Source organism: Vipera ursinii (genome assembly GCF_947247035.1).
Source record: "Vipera ursinii genome assembly, chromosome: Z".
NCBI classification, from domain to species: Eukaryota; Metazoa; Chordata; class Lepidosauria; order Squamata; family Viperidae; genus Vipera; species Vipera ursinii.
This window is the reverse complement of record NC_139517.1, coordinates 95,060,647-95,078,793: the sequence shown is the minus strand read 5'-3', so window position 1 is coordinate 95,078,793 and position 18,147 is coordinate 95,060,647. Positions and strand designations below refer to the sequence as shown.

The 18,147-nt window shown below is 36.9% G+C and overlaps 1 protein-coding gene across 1 annotated transcript in view; it reads right to left on the bottom strand.

Annotated features, from left to right (window-relative positions):
- DGKB (diacylglycerol kinase beta) overlaps window positions 1–18,147 on the bottom strand; it is a gene marked incomplete at both ends in the record, with an annotated part of 339,119 nt that overhangs the window by 86,338 nt on the left and 234,634 nt on the right. The window contains 2 exon segments of the mRNA XM_083379029.1: window positions 1–186; window positions 9,807–9,897. The exon segment at window positions 1–186 is cut by the window's left edge and continues 10 nt beyond it. Coding sequence (XP_083235155.1) covers window positions 1–186; window positions 9,807–9,897 — 277 coding nt within the window.

Genomic DNA, 18,147 nt, shown 5'->3' with positions numbered 1-18,147 from the left:
AAACTTCAATTCCTTAGCATCTGTAACAGTGATCCTTTTATCTGGCCTATTTTTTTCAAATTGATGATGGCTTCGCCTTTTCCTGGTCTCACCCCAAAGATTTGATCCTCCATGCATGCTTGGAATGTTCAAAATAGCAATTCCTTCCAAAGAAATATTATTCAGATCTATCTGAATTCCATCACATTGCCAAAAAACAACAACAAATAGAGACAGAGAAAAGAAAACACTGGGAGCCACAAAACCCTTTTGACATCTAAACTGAAGAAAGCACTGCATATATCATTTTTTACCTTTATGCTATGTATAAAAAAACTATAGTGTGTTCCATTTATGAAATCAATGAAGTCTCCCTCTCTCTCCCTCCCTCCCCCTCCCAGCAAACCAGTTACTGGGAAAAATCTAACAAATTTCAAACCTTTTTGTCTTTTAAAATGGGGTGGCTGCCACTCGCCTGTCTCAATAACTGTCTGACAGAAACAAGAAAAGTAAAAGGACCACAACAGCTTGCTTTACATGCTTTTCCCAGGACTCTGAAAAAACATCTGGAAACCAAATTGATGCTGCTTCATCATTTGGGTTGGGAAGAGACCAGCCTCTGTTGCAGCTCACATGCTCTCTCTCTCTCTCTGCCAAATGACACTGCCAAATGAATAGGCCCCGCCACTCCTGACGTAGCCCATTCGCTTCTCCCTCACACTTCTCATTGTGACCCCCTTTCACCAAAATCCCCCATGTAGAGTTGGATGAGGCTTCTCAAGAAGAGGGGGCTACTGCACTCAAGTAACTGATTGAAGGAGTGGTCCAGGTGGGGTGGCCAGAATTGACCCCAGAGCACCCTTACCTTGCATCAGCCTTATTGAGTGAGAAGGCACCTCCACTGCTGCTTCTGGCTGTCTTCCTCGTGCTCCAGGGTGTGAATGAGGCAGATGTCTCATGCATAAAAGGCACTCTGTGGGGCGAGAACACAAGGCGACTATAAAAAGCTGACCTTTCCTTCAGGCCCTGATAGAGTCTTGCCGGAGGCATTTATTAAAACTTCTGGAGCACATCCCAGCCAGCGCCTCTTTCCAGGTCTGCAGCTTGGTCTGCACACCTTTTGGATTGATCGGTTCCCGCCAGCTGAAGCAACCCATGCTGAAACCAGCTGAGAGCCAGAATGGTAAGCGGCTTTGAGGCTGAAGAGAAAGGTGTAAAGCAGCCTTGGCTGAAGCTCTTGCAGCTGCAGAGCTTTGGGCATTTCCTGAGGAAATGCTCTTCTCCTCATTCAAATCGGCTGCTAACGGCTTGGATGGCTCTGCTCCATCCAAGTTGAACAAAAGCAGAGGCCAACCTGGATGGATTAAATTCACGTCTGACCTATACGTCTGCCATGCCTTTCATAAAAAATTTTTACCTTTCAAAGCTTAATTAGGAGTTGGTGTCTAATTTGAACACATGCTCACTGGAATTTAAGATCAGCAGCTCAATTTGCTTCCTAGAACTTTACATGCTAGGGCCCAACCCTCAAATATATGTAATAGAAAGGGGGGAAAAATAAGACCTGCATACATGTCATAGTTTATTTTTTCAGTTTATTTAAATGATACACATGTAAGAGTTCAGAAATTGCAACAATTTTATGGCAGAAAGTATGGATATTAAAAAAAAGCTAGAAAGTAATCTTCCATATTGTATCTGTTCATTTATTAATCAAACTGGCATGCTGCCTGACTTCCAATGATTCTGGGTACACCTCACAACAATCAAAGCATGGCAATTACAACAAAACCAATTAACAGAAGGGGAAACAAAACAAAAGATGACAAGGACCACAGATTGGATGGAAACAAGTCAAAGGATCCCGACCTCCCTTGTTCTGTGCTGTACCATTTTGTTTTACTTCTCAAAGTAAAAAAAAAAGTTGGGAAGTCTGAGTACTACACAACACAATAAAGTTCTCAGGAAAATCTCAGCAACCTTTACAAATCTAGGATAGTAATAATAACAATAACAACAACAACAACAACAATTAAAAACAACAACTTTTAAGACTATCTGCCCAACTCTTCACACACAACCAAATCTGTGTTCTAGCATCTCTCATTCTACACATTCTCACATAAAACAAACAAGCAATACAGATGTGGATTAGTCATGGGCAGGAGGGTTCCCCATGAAAGGCTTCTGCTCCCATGGGGGACCCTTGACTGCTTTCAACTATCAGCCCATAGAGCAAAAACCCTGCACACACAAGTTCCCCGCTGCCACCATTACTCCTCCAAATTGCCGTCACTCTCACCCACATTCTCACAACCGACAGACCCCGTTCCCCTCGTGCCTAGTGAAAACTGCCACTGCCACCACTGCTGCAATCCCTCACCAGGATCTGGCAGAGGGATAGAGAAGGCCTTCTGCTACTGCTGCCACCTCACCTTCTCCTGAGCTCCCCCTTCGCAATTTTCGGATTCAAGCCCAGGCGCTGAGGCTCCTCAGGACAGCCAAGAGAGGAAGGCAAGAAGCGGCTTCTGCAAGACTCCCAGAGAGTGTGAAAGGCTCCGCTGGACTTTTCTGCGGAGCTCCTCCTGGGACAAGAAGCTTTCCACATCTTTACAGGATACTCCACTTCACGTAGTCGGCCCTGACTCCCATGCCCCTCCCCACCCAGCCACATCTGCCTGCACCACTGGGTTTACTTAACCATCTGTCATAGCCACCTTGGTGCCTCCATCCCACGCGCAAAGTTCGAGGTGGAGGAGGGTTTTCTGGGCAGGCTGGGAGATTGGCAGCACTTCCCAGAGCTGATCCTCATTGAGGAAAAGCAGCTGGATGCTGAACTGCAGAAGAAAGAGGCCAACCTCTGCAGTGCAGTGTATCCAATTCTACACAGGGGAGTGCGGAAGACAAGGAGAAGAAGAGTGTGAGGCCAGGTGAGAATATTGGTGATGGTGGCTGGGTGGCTGGGGAGGGGAGTTCATGGCAGGTGGCATTGGCAGCTCCCCCAACTTAGCCTGTTTCCCCAGCCAGCTCCATACGATGCTTGGCAGAAACACACACACCCGCACCTTCTTTCCAGCAGTCCTCCATCTATTCCTCCACCACCGCTATGTGCAGTCCCAAGAACAAAAGAAGTTTGTGGGCAGTCCCACAAACAAAAGCTTGTGGGCAGTCCCACAAACAAAAGAAGTTCAATCAATTCCAACTTCGTGACATCTTTTTTTTTTACGTGAGAAGTTGGAATTGATTGATTGAATTCCCACTTTTTTTGTGGAACTGCAAATGGTGGAGGAGGACTGGGAGCCGCAGCAGAAGGCTAAAAGAGCTGCATGCCACTCCAGAGCTGTGGATTGCTGACCCATAAGGTAAGATAAGGTAAGATAGGAAGAAATCAATGAGAGATTAAAGGATATCAGCATCTTTGTTATTTACATCATTTTACTAAAATATATTTCCTGTGTTAATTTTCTATATCTGATTATTTGGCAAAATAGCAGAGACTCCAGAACCCTGAAGTGCATCCTGGATAGGGAGGCTCTCTGCTTGGTCACTCATGACCTAGTCATCTCCTGTTTGGACTCTACATTGCCATGTAGAGGCAATGTTCTTACATGAACCACAGAAACTTCAGCTGGTACAAAATGCAGCTGCCTGGGCATTCTGGGTGTCCAAAGAATGGTGCATATGATTCCTCTTTTTTTGCAAGCTACATTGTGTGCTGCTCTACTTCCAGGTCCAATTCAGGGTTTCAGTTGTGACCTTCAAAGGCCTATATGGCATGAGGCTAGTTTATTTTTGATTTTAATGGACCCACCTTAATCTCCTGGAATGCAAAGGCTAATGTGGTTAGGATGCTAGGTTGGATGTTAGGAAACTCATGTTTGAGACCTAAGTGCTGCTGCATGGTTGGGTGAACCTTTCTGCAATTTAGTGAGTTTCATAGTTCAGACTTTAATTCCTACCAGCTATGGGAAGACTTATTTGAGCTTATTTCTTTTCTACTTGTTTTGGGTAGTATTGATCTAGGATATCATTCATTCATTCATTCATTCATTCATTCATTCATTCATTCATTCATTCATCCCATTTATCTCATGTACTGTATGGGGATGTAAAACAAGAACAGACCATAAAAACAGATATTAATATATTATGATTCTTGTCCAGCTACATAAATATACATATGATATACATGAGGTGCAGGAACAAAATATAAACTTATTACAGATAATAGATGAATCTGGAATAGTCTTTTAGTAAGCATTAATAGCTGGCACTCAGAATATTAATATCTTGGAGGTAATATAGACTAGTTGGGTGCTTTCCAGATGCTGCTTGACTTGATTCTTTTCAGTACTGATAAGTAAGCTTGATACTCACAATGCTATTGGTCTTGCCAATTAGGGATGATAGGACTGATATCCTACAACCTCTGAAAGGCTGCTAGTTTCTTTAATCTTTAATAATTCTACTATTTCAATATCATCGTAACAGTTAATCATTTTAATATGCTTTTAATAATCAAAGTTTAAATTTGCACACAAAGTTTAAATCTAAATACAATATTTATTATTTATTCCTAATAACTGCAGTAATAAAGAGTGGAATTACATAGTAGCAGTATTGATAACAAAGTATGTAAAGTTGTATAGTGGAGGCATATGTGCATATGTGTGTGTGTGTGTGTGCTTAGTAACAGGGTTTTTTTAATTAGAACCAAACTTTTACATGTCATATAGGTGTTAAGTATTAATAGGATTCTTTTTACTAAAAATTCCGCTCATGTATATACTCACTTACTGCTATACATTCTTGATAAACAGATATTAATTTCATAATTAAAAGTAATCTTGTGTAAATAGCCTGCAGGCCTCAATGAATCAAACACATACTGTGTGTCAGCCCTCCCACTGTCTTCAAGTGGAATGTACTGGCTGGATAATTAGATAGTACATATTTTTTAACCTTATTTGCATGCATATTATATCTTTTGCACACTGACAAGCAGCAGTAACAACAAAAGTCAGATTACCACAGGGAATTCCCACAAAGAAGTCTTCATTCCTTATAATTTGCAGCCTAAATTAAAATAATTTGATCTTTGACAAGGATGAAATGTCAAGCCGAAGGGGGTCCTCTACAAGCCACAGCCTGTGGCTTCAGAAATCTGCCTAATTTATGTCAGTCACTTCTTAATACATATTTAAGTATTACACGAAAAAGATGATAAATATGCAATCTGACACCTTTGGTATTTCCCTGCTGTTAATTTATAAAGGTCTTGTGCCCCCCCTCCATCTGACTAAAATTATTTAAATAAAGGGAGAATTGTGATATAAGAAGTGCAGGGAACGTTTTCACTCAATATCAAACACAGCAGGCAGTACACTAAGACAATTATTTCACTAGGCCTCAGAATCATGCTGTGATGAGTTACTTTCAGAATTAGTAAAGAAGAATTTCTTTTGTTCAGTTATGGAAGAATTTATGTACAAATCTTCATTTTGCTACATTTCATAAGTAAATTATATAATTACTGAGTTTATTTTTGATATAAAGTATAGCAATTATTTTGCTAAGTGTTGGTAAATGATATAAATGTGACATCATATACAAGCACTTATTTGTCCCTCCACATGTCCATCCTTTTCATTGTAAACAAAAATGTCCATAAAAATGATACATATTGTATGATTTAAGCAACAGAAATGCAATGTATAACTGAAGATTATCAAATAGCTGAGGAACATATGGTTCTCCAGATGTTGGACTGGGCTTCCATCATTCTAAAGGATTCATTATTCAAACCCAAGCTAATGGGGAAAGTTGCTCAACCACATATTGCCCATGCTTCTTATAAGGAAACGCTGCAGGATCACACTGATGTGAAGTGAGTTTAGAATTTTATCACACAATGGACATTAGATTATTCAAGGAGCAATTCATACTGTACTTGTTCACAAGTTGCTTCCTTGTAATATGTCTTTAACATGTGCAATATCATTTTTGTATTTTTTTTTCAAAACAGCACTTAGTTCTCAAATTCATCTGGTTTTAACAATGGAGCCTTATATGCTTGCTTTTGGGAGGAAGAATGAATAAGTTTTCCAAATTAACGTGTGGCAGTTCTTTCAAAAAAAGATTTGAATTTCCACTGATTCTTCAGAAGGTTACACATTAAGTTAAGCTTCAATTTCATTTTACTGAATCTCTGAAAAAAATGTCCCACAATATTTATGCTCCCTTCTTCCTTGCCAGCTCCCTCACTCAAAAAATGGTGATAATGAAAATGGGAAAGGAATACAAACTTATATTCTATTTCTGTAAGAGAAACTACAAGCTCTGGCAACCCAGGTTACTTCTCTATGGAATATCTTTGTATTTCTTTCATATAATCTCTAAATGTGTATTTTTAAAAAAGCCCCATAATTTAAAAAATAGCTCTCTGGCAATATAGCCCCCTTTTTGTGATACCTGTTTTCTAGTGAAGGTTTGCAATTATTGATATTTTTAATAAAACTATGGAATATATAAATACTCCTGTAGGAAAAAGGCTCCCAACTTTTCCAACTTTTCTCTGACTTTATCAAATATGGAACAGAAAATATTTTGCAAAGAGTAAAATGTGTGTACATCTCAAATTTAAAAAGTAGCCTAAATGAGCACAGATGAACATCAGGCTAGATGCATAGGTCAAGCTTCCTAAATTGGAATATAAATTATTCCTCCTCCCCCTCCCCTCACATTCAAATATTCATATTTCAAGTCGTGCACAAATATCTCACTATTTAAATAACTTAAATCCAGCCATTTTAGAAAATGCCAAAACAGCTCTCCTTATTAATCCCAACTCTAACAGAAGTTGCCTCTTATCACTGCACTTCACCTCTTAATATATATTTAGCATATGCACATATAGTACCTCTGTAGCTTCAATCCTTCAAGGTCAATGAATTATGGTACAGTACAGTCAATTTCTTGTATTGACATGGAGTTTACTGCCATTAAAAAGGAGTGTTATTATAACAAAAAACCTGAATGTCATTTTTTGTTTAATGTGAATGTGTGTATATATACACATAGATACTTATTGATATAACTATGTATAGATTGAATTTTCAATTCAATTTTTAGTGACAGTGCTGACCTTCTGAAATGCTCAGCTACTAGAAATTTATTTTATTTTATATGTTTTAGGGGTTTTCCATTTTATTTCTATTGATGACTATGGATGTTTTAATGATTTTATTTATTTAAATGCATTTTTATAAATATTCAAACTGCAAGAGTAGTGTTTGTCTATTTATTTGTTTGTTTATTCATTGGATATCTTAGCTGGATTTCATATTATTTTGTTAGTTTCTTTCTTTCTTTCTTTCTTTCTTTTTTGTCTATATTTTATTGATATTTTTAACATAACATCATTCAGTAATTTGTAAACAGTATGTTGTCTAGGTAACATTTATAAAACAATCTTTAACAATTGATTTCTATAATCTATATTCCACATGTTAATTTCATTTGATTTCCCCTTTCCCCAAAGTATCTTTCTTTGCAAAACATTAGGTTAAGACAATTCTCATTATTTTGATTAACAACAATTAAGTATATAATTTTTCCAATAATCCTGTTTGTCATTTTAGTTGCCTTATCGTAAATCCTGTTACCGTGCTTATTTCAGCTTATTTCTTCCCCCAAATTCTAAATATTCTTACTAGTGACAATTTTTCAACAATTAACTACATTTATTTTTATTTTAATCCCATTTATATCCCGCCCTTCTCCGAAGACTCAGGGCGGCTTACAATGTAAGCACAAATCAAATGTGCTTAGCAATAGCCTTCATTCTATGTATATGCCTGCCTATTAGAGCTTTCACACACCCACCCACACGCAGCATTATTACAAAGTCAGCTTCTTGCCCCCAACAATCTGCATCCTCATTTTACCTACCTCGGAAGGATGGAAGGCTGAGTCAACCTTGAGCCTGGTGGGACTCGAACCTGCACTAATTTACATTTACATTGGTGGATATAATTCTATTTTTTCCATATAAGCCCTCTCATACTTTTATATTTCTTAATCAATAAATAAAAAAAGTAGAAAGAGAAGAGAAAAGAGGAGAGAGACAAAAAAGAAGAAAGGAAAAAGGAAAAAAGGAAAAAAAGAAAAAAGCACGGAGATACAAAAAATAACATACAACATACTTTGTTAGTGTTTATTCAGCAAACATTTAAATTGTATCTTAACACTGATCGATGGCCTTCACAGAGAAGCTTTACATTAACATAGTTTTCTTACTTTTCTAACAATGAGCTGTCATAAAATATATTTTAATCACATAATAATATGCATATTAAACAACGTAAAGAAAAAGCAGGAAATTTGACTTAAACTTTACTACCTTTGAAATTCCTGGGTAGGAAATTGGGGACTTTTATTATTAAAGTTTCTAGAAGTTATTAGAGTGAAAAATGTTATTTTAAATAAGCAGCTCTAGAAATCAGCAAGAACTTTATTTGTCTCTAGCAGTTATGTCTGTTTATGTCTGAAAAATAGTTGAAATGAAGGTGAATGGTCTTGATTCTATTTTTTATAGTTTTGTAAAAATGAAAACAAGCTAATAAAATAAAGAAAAAAGAAAAATCCAAAAAGAAAGAATAAAAAGTAGAAAGAAGAAACTTTTAATTTCCTTTCAAATAAATTCAGTTATTAATACAAATTACGTTATCTATTACCTTATGTGTACAAAAACTCACTCCTTTCTACAGTCTGTGTTATTTTTAAAATTCTGTCTGAATTTTAGAACCTTTGAAACTCTATTCAATTATAGATCTTCCTGATTTAAAATTAAAGAATGCATTTGGAGGTAAAATATGCATCTTTATTAAGTGATTTTTGTCAGTGCAAAGAGCCAGTTTATCCTTATGCATAAAGTAATAACAAGAATCTAAAAATTGTTAATCCTCTCATCAAAATTCATAAAAATGTTATCAAAATCTAATGGTAAAATTATGTAAAGAATCTCTTGAATATTCAATCTTATTAAATATTTATATCAAGATGTAACTATGTGTATATATCCTGCTGAATGGTACCCCTAGTAAATATCCTTTTATACTTCTGATATTTTAAAAAAGAAACTGGGTAATTACAGATATTATCCTGGGTTTTGACACCTGTAAAATCTTGAACAGTTGTGATCATATCTATAAGACCGCCTTCTCCATAGAGATCCATGTGTCTATTTGTCTCACATCCTATGGACATTCATTTGATATCAACCAGCTTTTCTTTAGAGAGACTCACCCTAGAGATGAAACAGGTACCAACTTGATAATCATTAGTTGGTATTTAACATAACATTTGAGATCTTATAATAACCATGGACATAATTATATTATTTTATATGGTAATTATTTTATGTGTTTTATTCTTTTGTATTTATATCTATTTTTTAATTTATGTACATGGTCTAGGATTGGATTGCATGGTACACACAATGTAAAATATTTTAAGTCAATAAATAAAAGTAGGATCAATAAAAAGATAAATAAGATGAATCTGTTTTTAACAATATGATGGCAAGAATTAAAATGAATCTTATTCCAATATTGAGGACTCAACAAAGAGAATTGAATTTAGTGGGACAGACAATAAAACTAAATGCATTTCACTGCCTAGCTGAATGTCTTAAACCTGGCATTTATCCCTATTTTTATTTTTAATTTGTAATTATTTTCTCCAGTTAGAATAGATCTATCATATTGGTTTTGATTAATATATAGTTCTATGTTAGCCAGATCTATACACATCAATTATTTTCTTACTTCTATTTCCAGAGATTCATGCAGCTTCTTGCAGGTGGCAGAGAAAGTTTCAGAAGTGCCGAATTCAAAATACCAAAATTTATTCTTCATTCTGAAATGTGAAGGGAAGAAAAAGGAAAGAAAGAAATATTAATAGTTGATCATTAAACAAGTTAGCATCTTGACTTCTGTCATAAAGCATTATAATGTCTGACATCCATTCTGAAATGAATGAACTCATAATTTTCAAAAACATAAACATAACTGTCTGGAGATATATCCCCCCGCCCGCCCAGGTACAAAAAAAAGTGTTTTGTAGCAGAGATAGATTAGATTCTTTTTAGGCCTTTTGGCAACTGCTGATTAACAAAACTAAGGATTTTCAAGGTTACTATTTTATGTTTTATGTATTATACCGTATAATTTTATTTCTTATACTGTCCAAACTTTAGTTGCACAGTGTATCATCATAAGAGGGATGGAGTAAAACGTAATTCCCTAAACAAATGTTGTGATTTATTGTTTGTTATAGTAAGTAATTTAAAAAGAAAAAAAATCCCCTTTCTACATTTTCAAAGGATCGTTTGTAAAGAGATATTGATTAGAAATTAAAATTCTGTAACAGAATTCTGTCAGAGGGTACAAACCAGAAATGTTTTAAAAGTTATAAACAATTGCTTATAAAATCTAATAGAAAATATATTGCATATTATTTTGCATTTAATATCTATTATATATATTTCAAATAGACTTTTACATAAGTCAATGACCAGTTGAAACCTTATTATTTGGCATTTGTCCTCCATTTACTTCCTAAATTTAAAATGCAATTTAGGTTTTAGTGAACTGATTATTAAACAGAAAGAACTTTATACAAATCCAGTTCATGAACACTTCTTTGTTCCTGCATGCATGTGTTATCACAGTCTATGCACATGAAGTTAATATCATTAACCACAAACTGATGTATTAGATATACTTCGTGTTTTATACTGACTTCTATAGTTAAGGGCATTTCATGTGTTAATATTCTAATCACTGGTCTTGGTAAAGGCATGTACTGTATCATAATACATCTTTGCTCTAATGCAATAGTTCTATACAATTCCTTCTGTTATTGCAAAATGAGCCCTCTTCCCCCACCTTGTGGCCCACAAATAATTGACCCAAATCTGGTTCATCTTTAGTTAAAATATTCACAAGAGTTTTTAGCCCATTCTCAGTAGAGCTTTATGCTACCCAAGACATTCTCAAGTGATTCCAAAAAGTTGTATATGAATAGAAACAGTATACCAATAATGATTATAAGGAAAATTCAATCATTTTACAAATGACCTACTTTACTTCCCAGAAAATCAGATTTTTCAAATGAAGGGGTATTTTCTCACTTACACATTCATTTAAGAGCATGGAAAACATTTTGTTGTTGTTGTTAACTGAACATAATAGTGGCTTGTAAATTTTCTGCTGCTGTACCCAGGAATCAAAAGCTAACCAGGAAAGTCCATTTAAGTAGCAAATAGCTTTAAACCAGTTGGCCAACTAAACCTTTGTTCTTCAGAGCTGACATTTTTCTTGTTGGTATTCCTACTTCACTAGATTTTTTTATATCTTCGTAACTTTATTGATTTTTTTTTAAAAAAGGGGGCATTTAACCGAATAGTTCTCCACTAGATAATGACATTTTCATGGCCTTTTGAAATACAACAGAATCATGTATTTCTAGAGATTGTGTGATATGGAGTATTTCATTCCCATAGCTCATCATGATCTCTTTTTGATTTCTGATATTTTTTTAACTGAAATAGATTTGTGCCAAGTTGCCCATTGTTAGGTTAATGTGTATAGTTTTCTTTATTTAATATAAGTTAAGGAAAATACAACATATAACACAGCATTACTTTTTAATATGTCTGTTCCTAAGAATCCAGTGTTATTTATTCAGTACAAGACTGCATTCTTAGAAGAAAGCTATCACATATGCTTTGTGACGATTAAGTATGCCAAAACCAGCTAGGAATGGATTCAAAGCAGAAAAGATTTAGAAAAAGATTGCACCATTATACAATATTTAGTAGGTGGGGGAAACAAAAGCTTCAGACAGAAGCAGTTTTAAACTATACAACACTTTATAATGGTTATGACTTCTCTGTGAAGTGGTTCACATCTTCTAACCAATCACATATCCCTTTAGCTTTCTCTACAATGTCTACTATTTTCATAGAATTCTTGATGGCCTAATTTTCCTTTTATAATCCTACATCACCCTGTATATGTTTGTGCATTTTATGAATATTATTTATATTGAACTTTATACAAGTTATACAAATTATAGGTAATTTATTCTGAATATATGTGTATTTATTTTTCTGCTTATAAAAAGGCACTCGTGTACTTGAAATATTTTATAAAATACCCTGGCTTGCAGACAGTAAGTGGAAATTTCTGACTCCTACCGGGTCTCTCCCAATCCTCTGTATATAGTACATTGCAAAGTTAATATATTACTAAGTTATTGCTGCCACAGATGTACACACATACATTCTATAAACAGAATACATAGTAAAATTAAAACCAAGCAATTGCTTTACTCTGAAGTGGTCATTCCATACTTAATAATATTGAATATATCCTAAATTGTCAAGTACACATTCTGCATGTTAACACGTGATGACTAGGCATGTGCCGTTTAATGTCCATTAGACTATATAGGCCAGCAATAACATACAGAAAGAGCTTTGCCTCCATGCTACGGCTAATATTTTTACCTTTAAAAGATACCAAATTCAACTATTTGAAATGGAATCTAAGTTAGAAAAGACTTAGCCAGATTTTTGGAGAACTGCTACTAATCATTTCTAAATTAGATGAATCAACAGTCTGACATTTAAAAAATGCCTATTCTTTTATGTAAAGTATATGATAAATTCTCAACCTTGTTAGTATCCTCTCCGTTTTGAAATGCTGTATATTATGATTTACTATAGCTAAACAATACTTTAAAAATATGCATATTAAAAATATATATTTAATTCAGTTAACCTGTCATTCAAAAAACACAAAGTCATATTCATCAAAGTTTCTTGTAAGTAAGATATGATAGAAATTGGGTAAAATTAAGCCCATTTGGTTTTCACTAATAAAATAGGCTGTGGTGCAGTTTTGCATTATGATGTTAATTAGAAAAAACCCCACTGTTAAAACTATTCTATATAACCTTTCTGATTAAGCAATTAGATAGCATATCATCAGGAAAAATTGCCCTGATTCTAAATATGGAAATAATAAATGTTTTATTTTATACCTGATGAACACATAAGTATTGTATCATAATATGCAAAAGAGAATTTAAATTCTGTACATAATGATTAGTTTAGTTATGCATTTTTATCCAAAATCAATTGACCAATGAGGTCATATGACAAAATGGTTTTTAAAAATATCTTCTCAAGTGCTGTTTGCACAGATTGCACAGATACTTAATTTATAGAATCTTGAATTTGGCAGCATTTAAAGGACTATATGCTGTAGTTATAATTCTTCCTTCTTTTAAACACTTGAGCCTTGACCCACAGATACTTTTAAAAAAAACTTAAATCATAAAACTTTACAGATTAGCAATTTCCCTTGAGAAATAGTTTTTCCTCAGAACATGTCAGAATAATAAAGCAAATATTTAAAACAGCTGTTTCTTCTTAGAAAATCCCATAAAGTAGCTCTTTCTAAAGTTGAAAGGTGATGGATTCTAGTCCAACACATCTGGAAAGCACTAGGTGGGAAAAACCTTTCATCAACATTATTTTCCATTCAAAATAAGAGACTAGGATGGGATGGGATAATTGAAAAATGAGTTTTGGAAATTGGTAGGTATGTAACAGAAGTGTGAACTAATTTCGATTCTAACTTTTCATCTCAAGCCATACTTTTGTAACCTTTGAAGCAGAAAAACAATTGCCTGTGAAGTATTCATCTTTTTATTCATCATATATCCAAAATATTATAGGGGTACAATGATATGACAGTGATTTTGGTTTGAATATTTGGCAAACAATCCAGTTCCGGATGCAGTACTTCAGAAACTTCCTAATTTGATTTACATCCTCAAAAAGGGAACCCACATGCTTTAAAGGAGCAGGCAGGACAGCATGCTTAACAGAACTCAACTTTATTCTGGAACCAGGCAAGGAACAAGTAAACAACGCTTCTATTTATACTACAGCTGTCAGGTATTAAACCAATCAGGGCTGTGCCGGTTTCCCGCTTGTTTGTTTCAGCCAATCGGCTTCAGGCCGGTTTGACAGCTCGGAGCTGTCAAACTGGTGGTGCATGCACGGTAGCCGGTGACTTTGACAGCTGAGAGCTGTCAGCTGGCTTGCGCTTGCGTGGTTGATCTCCGGCAGCTTTTGACAGCTGTCAAAGGCTGCCGCGGCTTTTACCTCAGCCCTGTTAAACTCTATATGTATAATCATAACATGTCAATACATAACACCCCTTACCCCTCCCTCTGATTGGTTTGGAAGTTTCCCCGGTTGTTCCTTTGCGGGTTTTCCCATTCAAAGTCTTTTAGGTAGGCGGGGGGTTTCCTTGTTTTTCCTGAACGTCGGGGGGGTGTTTCATCAGCCCGATTTTCATCCCTTGGTTCGGTCAGTGTTGTGTCCCCATTAGAGTTTGGCTTGGGAGGCAGGAGAGTTGGCACCTCGTTTTCTGGGTCCCTCTCGTTGGATGCGTGTTGTGGAGAAAAGTCATTATGCTCGGGGTTTTGGTGTGATGGCATTTGCTCGGGGGAGTTTTGGTGTGCTGGCACTTGCTCGGGGGGGTTGATGGCATTTCGTTGCTCCCCTTTCCCCCCATGTTTTGCGGGCTGCGCTGTTGTAACTGGTCGATGTGTCTATGGAGGTGGTTGTTGTTTCCGGTATCGATGATGAACGACAAGGGTCCAGTTTGTTCAATGATAACCCCTTGTATCCATTTATTCCCACCCCCGTAGTTCCTAACCCAGATGGCTTGCCCGGCATTGAGAGTTCTGTGCCTGATGGGCAGTTCTGGGTCCGCGGGGGTTCTATCTGGATGTAAGCAATCTAGTCTGGTCGTAAGTCGTTTGCCCCAGCGGAGTTCAGCTGAGGATTTTCCGGTGGTTGTACAGGGGGTGGTGTGTTGTGCTAACAGAAATTGTGCAAGCCTGCGGTGCCAATTGCCGGTGATGATTTTCCACAGTGCCTCTTTTGTTGACTTTACCATCACCTCAGCCAAGCCGTTCGTCGAGGGATGAAACGGAGCCGTAGTGGTGTGTCTAATAGAGTTCGCCGTTGTGAAACTCTGGAATTCGTGGGAAGTAAATTGGGGGCTGTTATCGGAGACTAACACATCTGGGAGTCCATGTGTGGCAAACAAGCCCCTTAACACCTGTATTGTGGCTGCAGAGGTCATGCTCGTGACTGGGGCCACCTCCAGCCACTTGGAATAACTATCTACCACGATCAAGAACATTTGTCCCTGGAAGGGACCAGCGAAGTCTAAATGGACGCGGGACCAGAGTTTTGTTGTTGTTTCCCACCTGTGTACAGGAGCTTGGGGTTGGGCGGCTCTGACAAGTTGGCAGGGGTAACAACCAGCCACATGTGTTTCTTTTTTTTTTTTATTGAAAAGTTTTAAAGTACAGTTTTCCATTAAAAAAAACCCCCCTTCCCCCTCCCTATACCCCCCTACCTCCCCCCAACCTCCCTCCCTCCCCTCCTCCCTCCACCCCCCCTCCCCCCCCGACTTCCCAGAGCTAAATACAAGGTATATGTATATAAAAAAGCAATCATAAACAACCATATACTAAAAACTATAGATTCTAAAATCCATCACTCTCTAGCTTATATAGGATAAAACACACCTTAACCATGATAAATATATCTTAAAAAAACTAGAATAAAAAAGGAGAAACGAAAGAAGACTCATTCGAATGCTACATAAAACTTCTTGACCCTATACTTGTTCTGGATAAACTCAATCCATTTTCTCCATTCCATAATATAACGTTCTTGCGAATGATCTTTCAAATAGGCTGAAATCTTCGCCATCTCTGCCAGGTCGGAAACCTTTAAAGTCCATTCTTCTATAGTCGGCAGTTCCTCTTTCTTCCAATATTGACCTATCAAAAGTCTTGCTGCCGTAACTAAATTCAACATCAACTTAGAGTCCACAACTGTAGCGTCAACAATTATTCCCAACAAAAAAAATTGCGGACAAAACTTTATCCTCCGTTTAAAAATCTTCTGCATATTCCACCAGACTTTTATCCAAAAAGCCTTAACCTTCTTACATGTCCACCATATATGAAAATATGTTGCATCTTCATCGCCACACCTCCAACATTTAGGCTGGTATTTCGGATACATACTTGCAAGCTTTTTGGGATCTAAATGCCATCTATAAAACATTTTGTAAAAGTTCTCTCTTAGATTTTGAGCTTGAGTAAATTTTACATTCCTCACCCAAATCTTCTCCCACGTGTCCATTGTAATAACTTCCTGAATGTTTTGGGCCCATTTTATCATGCAGTCCTTAACAAGCTCCGTTTCTGAATCAATCTCTATCAATGCAAGATATGTCCGTTTAATATGTGCTGGTCCCTGGTTTCTAATTTGCTTTATCAAATTTTCATCAGTCATTGTAAATCCATTCTTCTGGTCTTCTTTCCACCTGGCCCGTAACTGAATATATTGAAACCAAGTTTGGACAACCTTCTCTTCTCGCAACAGGCTATATGATTTCAAGCACCAAATATTCCTTTCCAAACTTAAAATCTCCTTGTACGTAGTCACATCATGTTTAAAGCCAGCATGTATATTTTCTATTGCGTGTTTTGGAATTGCCCACAATGGTATCTTGCTGCTTAACTTATGTCTATACTTCTTCCAAACTCTCAGCAATGCCTGTCTTAAAATATGCATCCTAAACACAGTATCTACCTTCTTATCATACAACAAATATGCATGCCAGCCAAACAACAGATCATGGCCCTCAAGATTTAATAACCTCCCTTGCGTCAAATTAATCCAGTCACTTATTCCTACTAATGCAGCAGCTTCATAATATAATTTCAAATTAGGCAACTTAAGGCCACCTCTCTCACGAGTATCCTGCATAATCTTAAGTTTAACTCGTGGCTTTTTCCCTGCCCAGACAAATTTATTGATACCACGCTGCCATTCCTCCAAATTAGAATCTTTCTTAAGAATCGGTATCATTTGAAATAAAAATAAAAATTTGGGCAGGACATTCATTTTCACTGCTGCAATCCGTCCCAGCAAAGACAATTGCAATTTATGCCAACTCTCCAATTCTTTTTGAATTTTCCCCCATAATTTTTCATAGTTATTTTTATATAACTTTGTATTAGAGGGCGACAAAATCACCCCCAGATATTTAACCCTTTTAACAATCTCAAATCCAGTTAATCCTTCTAAGAGAGCCTTCTGTGAAACTGTCATATTTCTAGCCAAAATTTTACCAGCCACATGTGTTTCTATTTGCTTGTCGAGGCCAGGCCACCAGACATAGCTTCTGGCTAAAGCTTTCATTTTAACCATTCCTGGGTGACCCTCGTGCAGGCTTGCTAGGACTTTGGTCCTGTGTTTCTCAGGAATTATTACTCTGCTGCCCCATAATATGCACCCTTGGTGGGAGGATAATTCTTTTTGTTTTAAAAAGTTGGTCTGGAATTCCGGCCCTGGGGATGTGGGATGCCACCCTGAAGTCACGTAGCCTAGGACTCTGCCCAGGATTTTGTCTGCTGCTGTGGCGGAAGATATGTCCCTGACTGATAAGGGGCATTCTGGTAATTCAGAAATGGCTAGTATTTTGCCAGCTGGGGCAGGGTCAGGGTCTATCTCGGGTAGGGGAAGCCTGCTTAGCCCATCTGCATGACCCATGCTTTTCCCTGGCTTGTGTTCTAGTGTGAAAGAATAGGCAGACAAAAAGGTAGACCATCGGAGGATGCGGGGAGACAAAATTTGGGGCGTTTGTTTATCGACTGTAAAAATCCCTAACAGAGGCTTGTGATCTGTAAAAATAGTAAATTGGCGTCCATAGAGGTAGTCGTGAAACTTCTTCATGCTAGCCACTATGGCTAAAGCCTCTTTGTCGATTTGAGCATAATTGTGCTCAGGTTTTGACAGTGTTCTGGAATAGAATGCTATAGGAGTTTGGGTTCCTTCCTTCGTTAAGTGACTTAGGACTGCTCCGATGCCATAGGGGGAGGCATCGCATGCCAGACAAAGGGGTAACTGTTCATTGAACAGTGCTACGGTGGCGTTGCTGGACAGTAAGTTTTTAAGGAGTCTGAAACTTGAGTCGTGCTGCGGGGACCAGGACC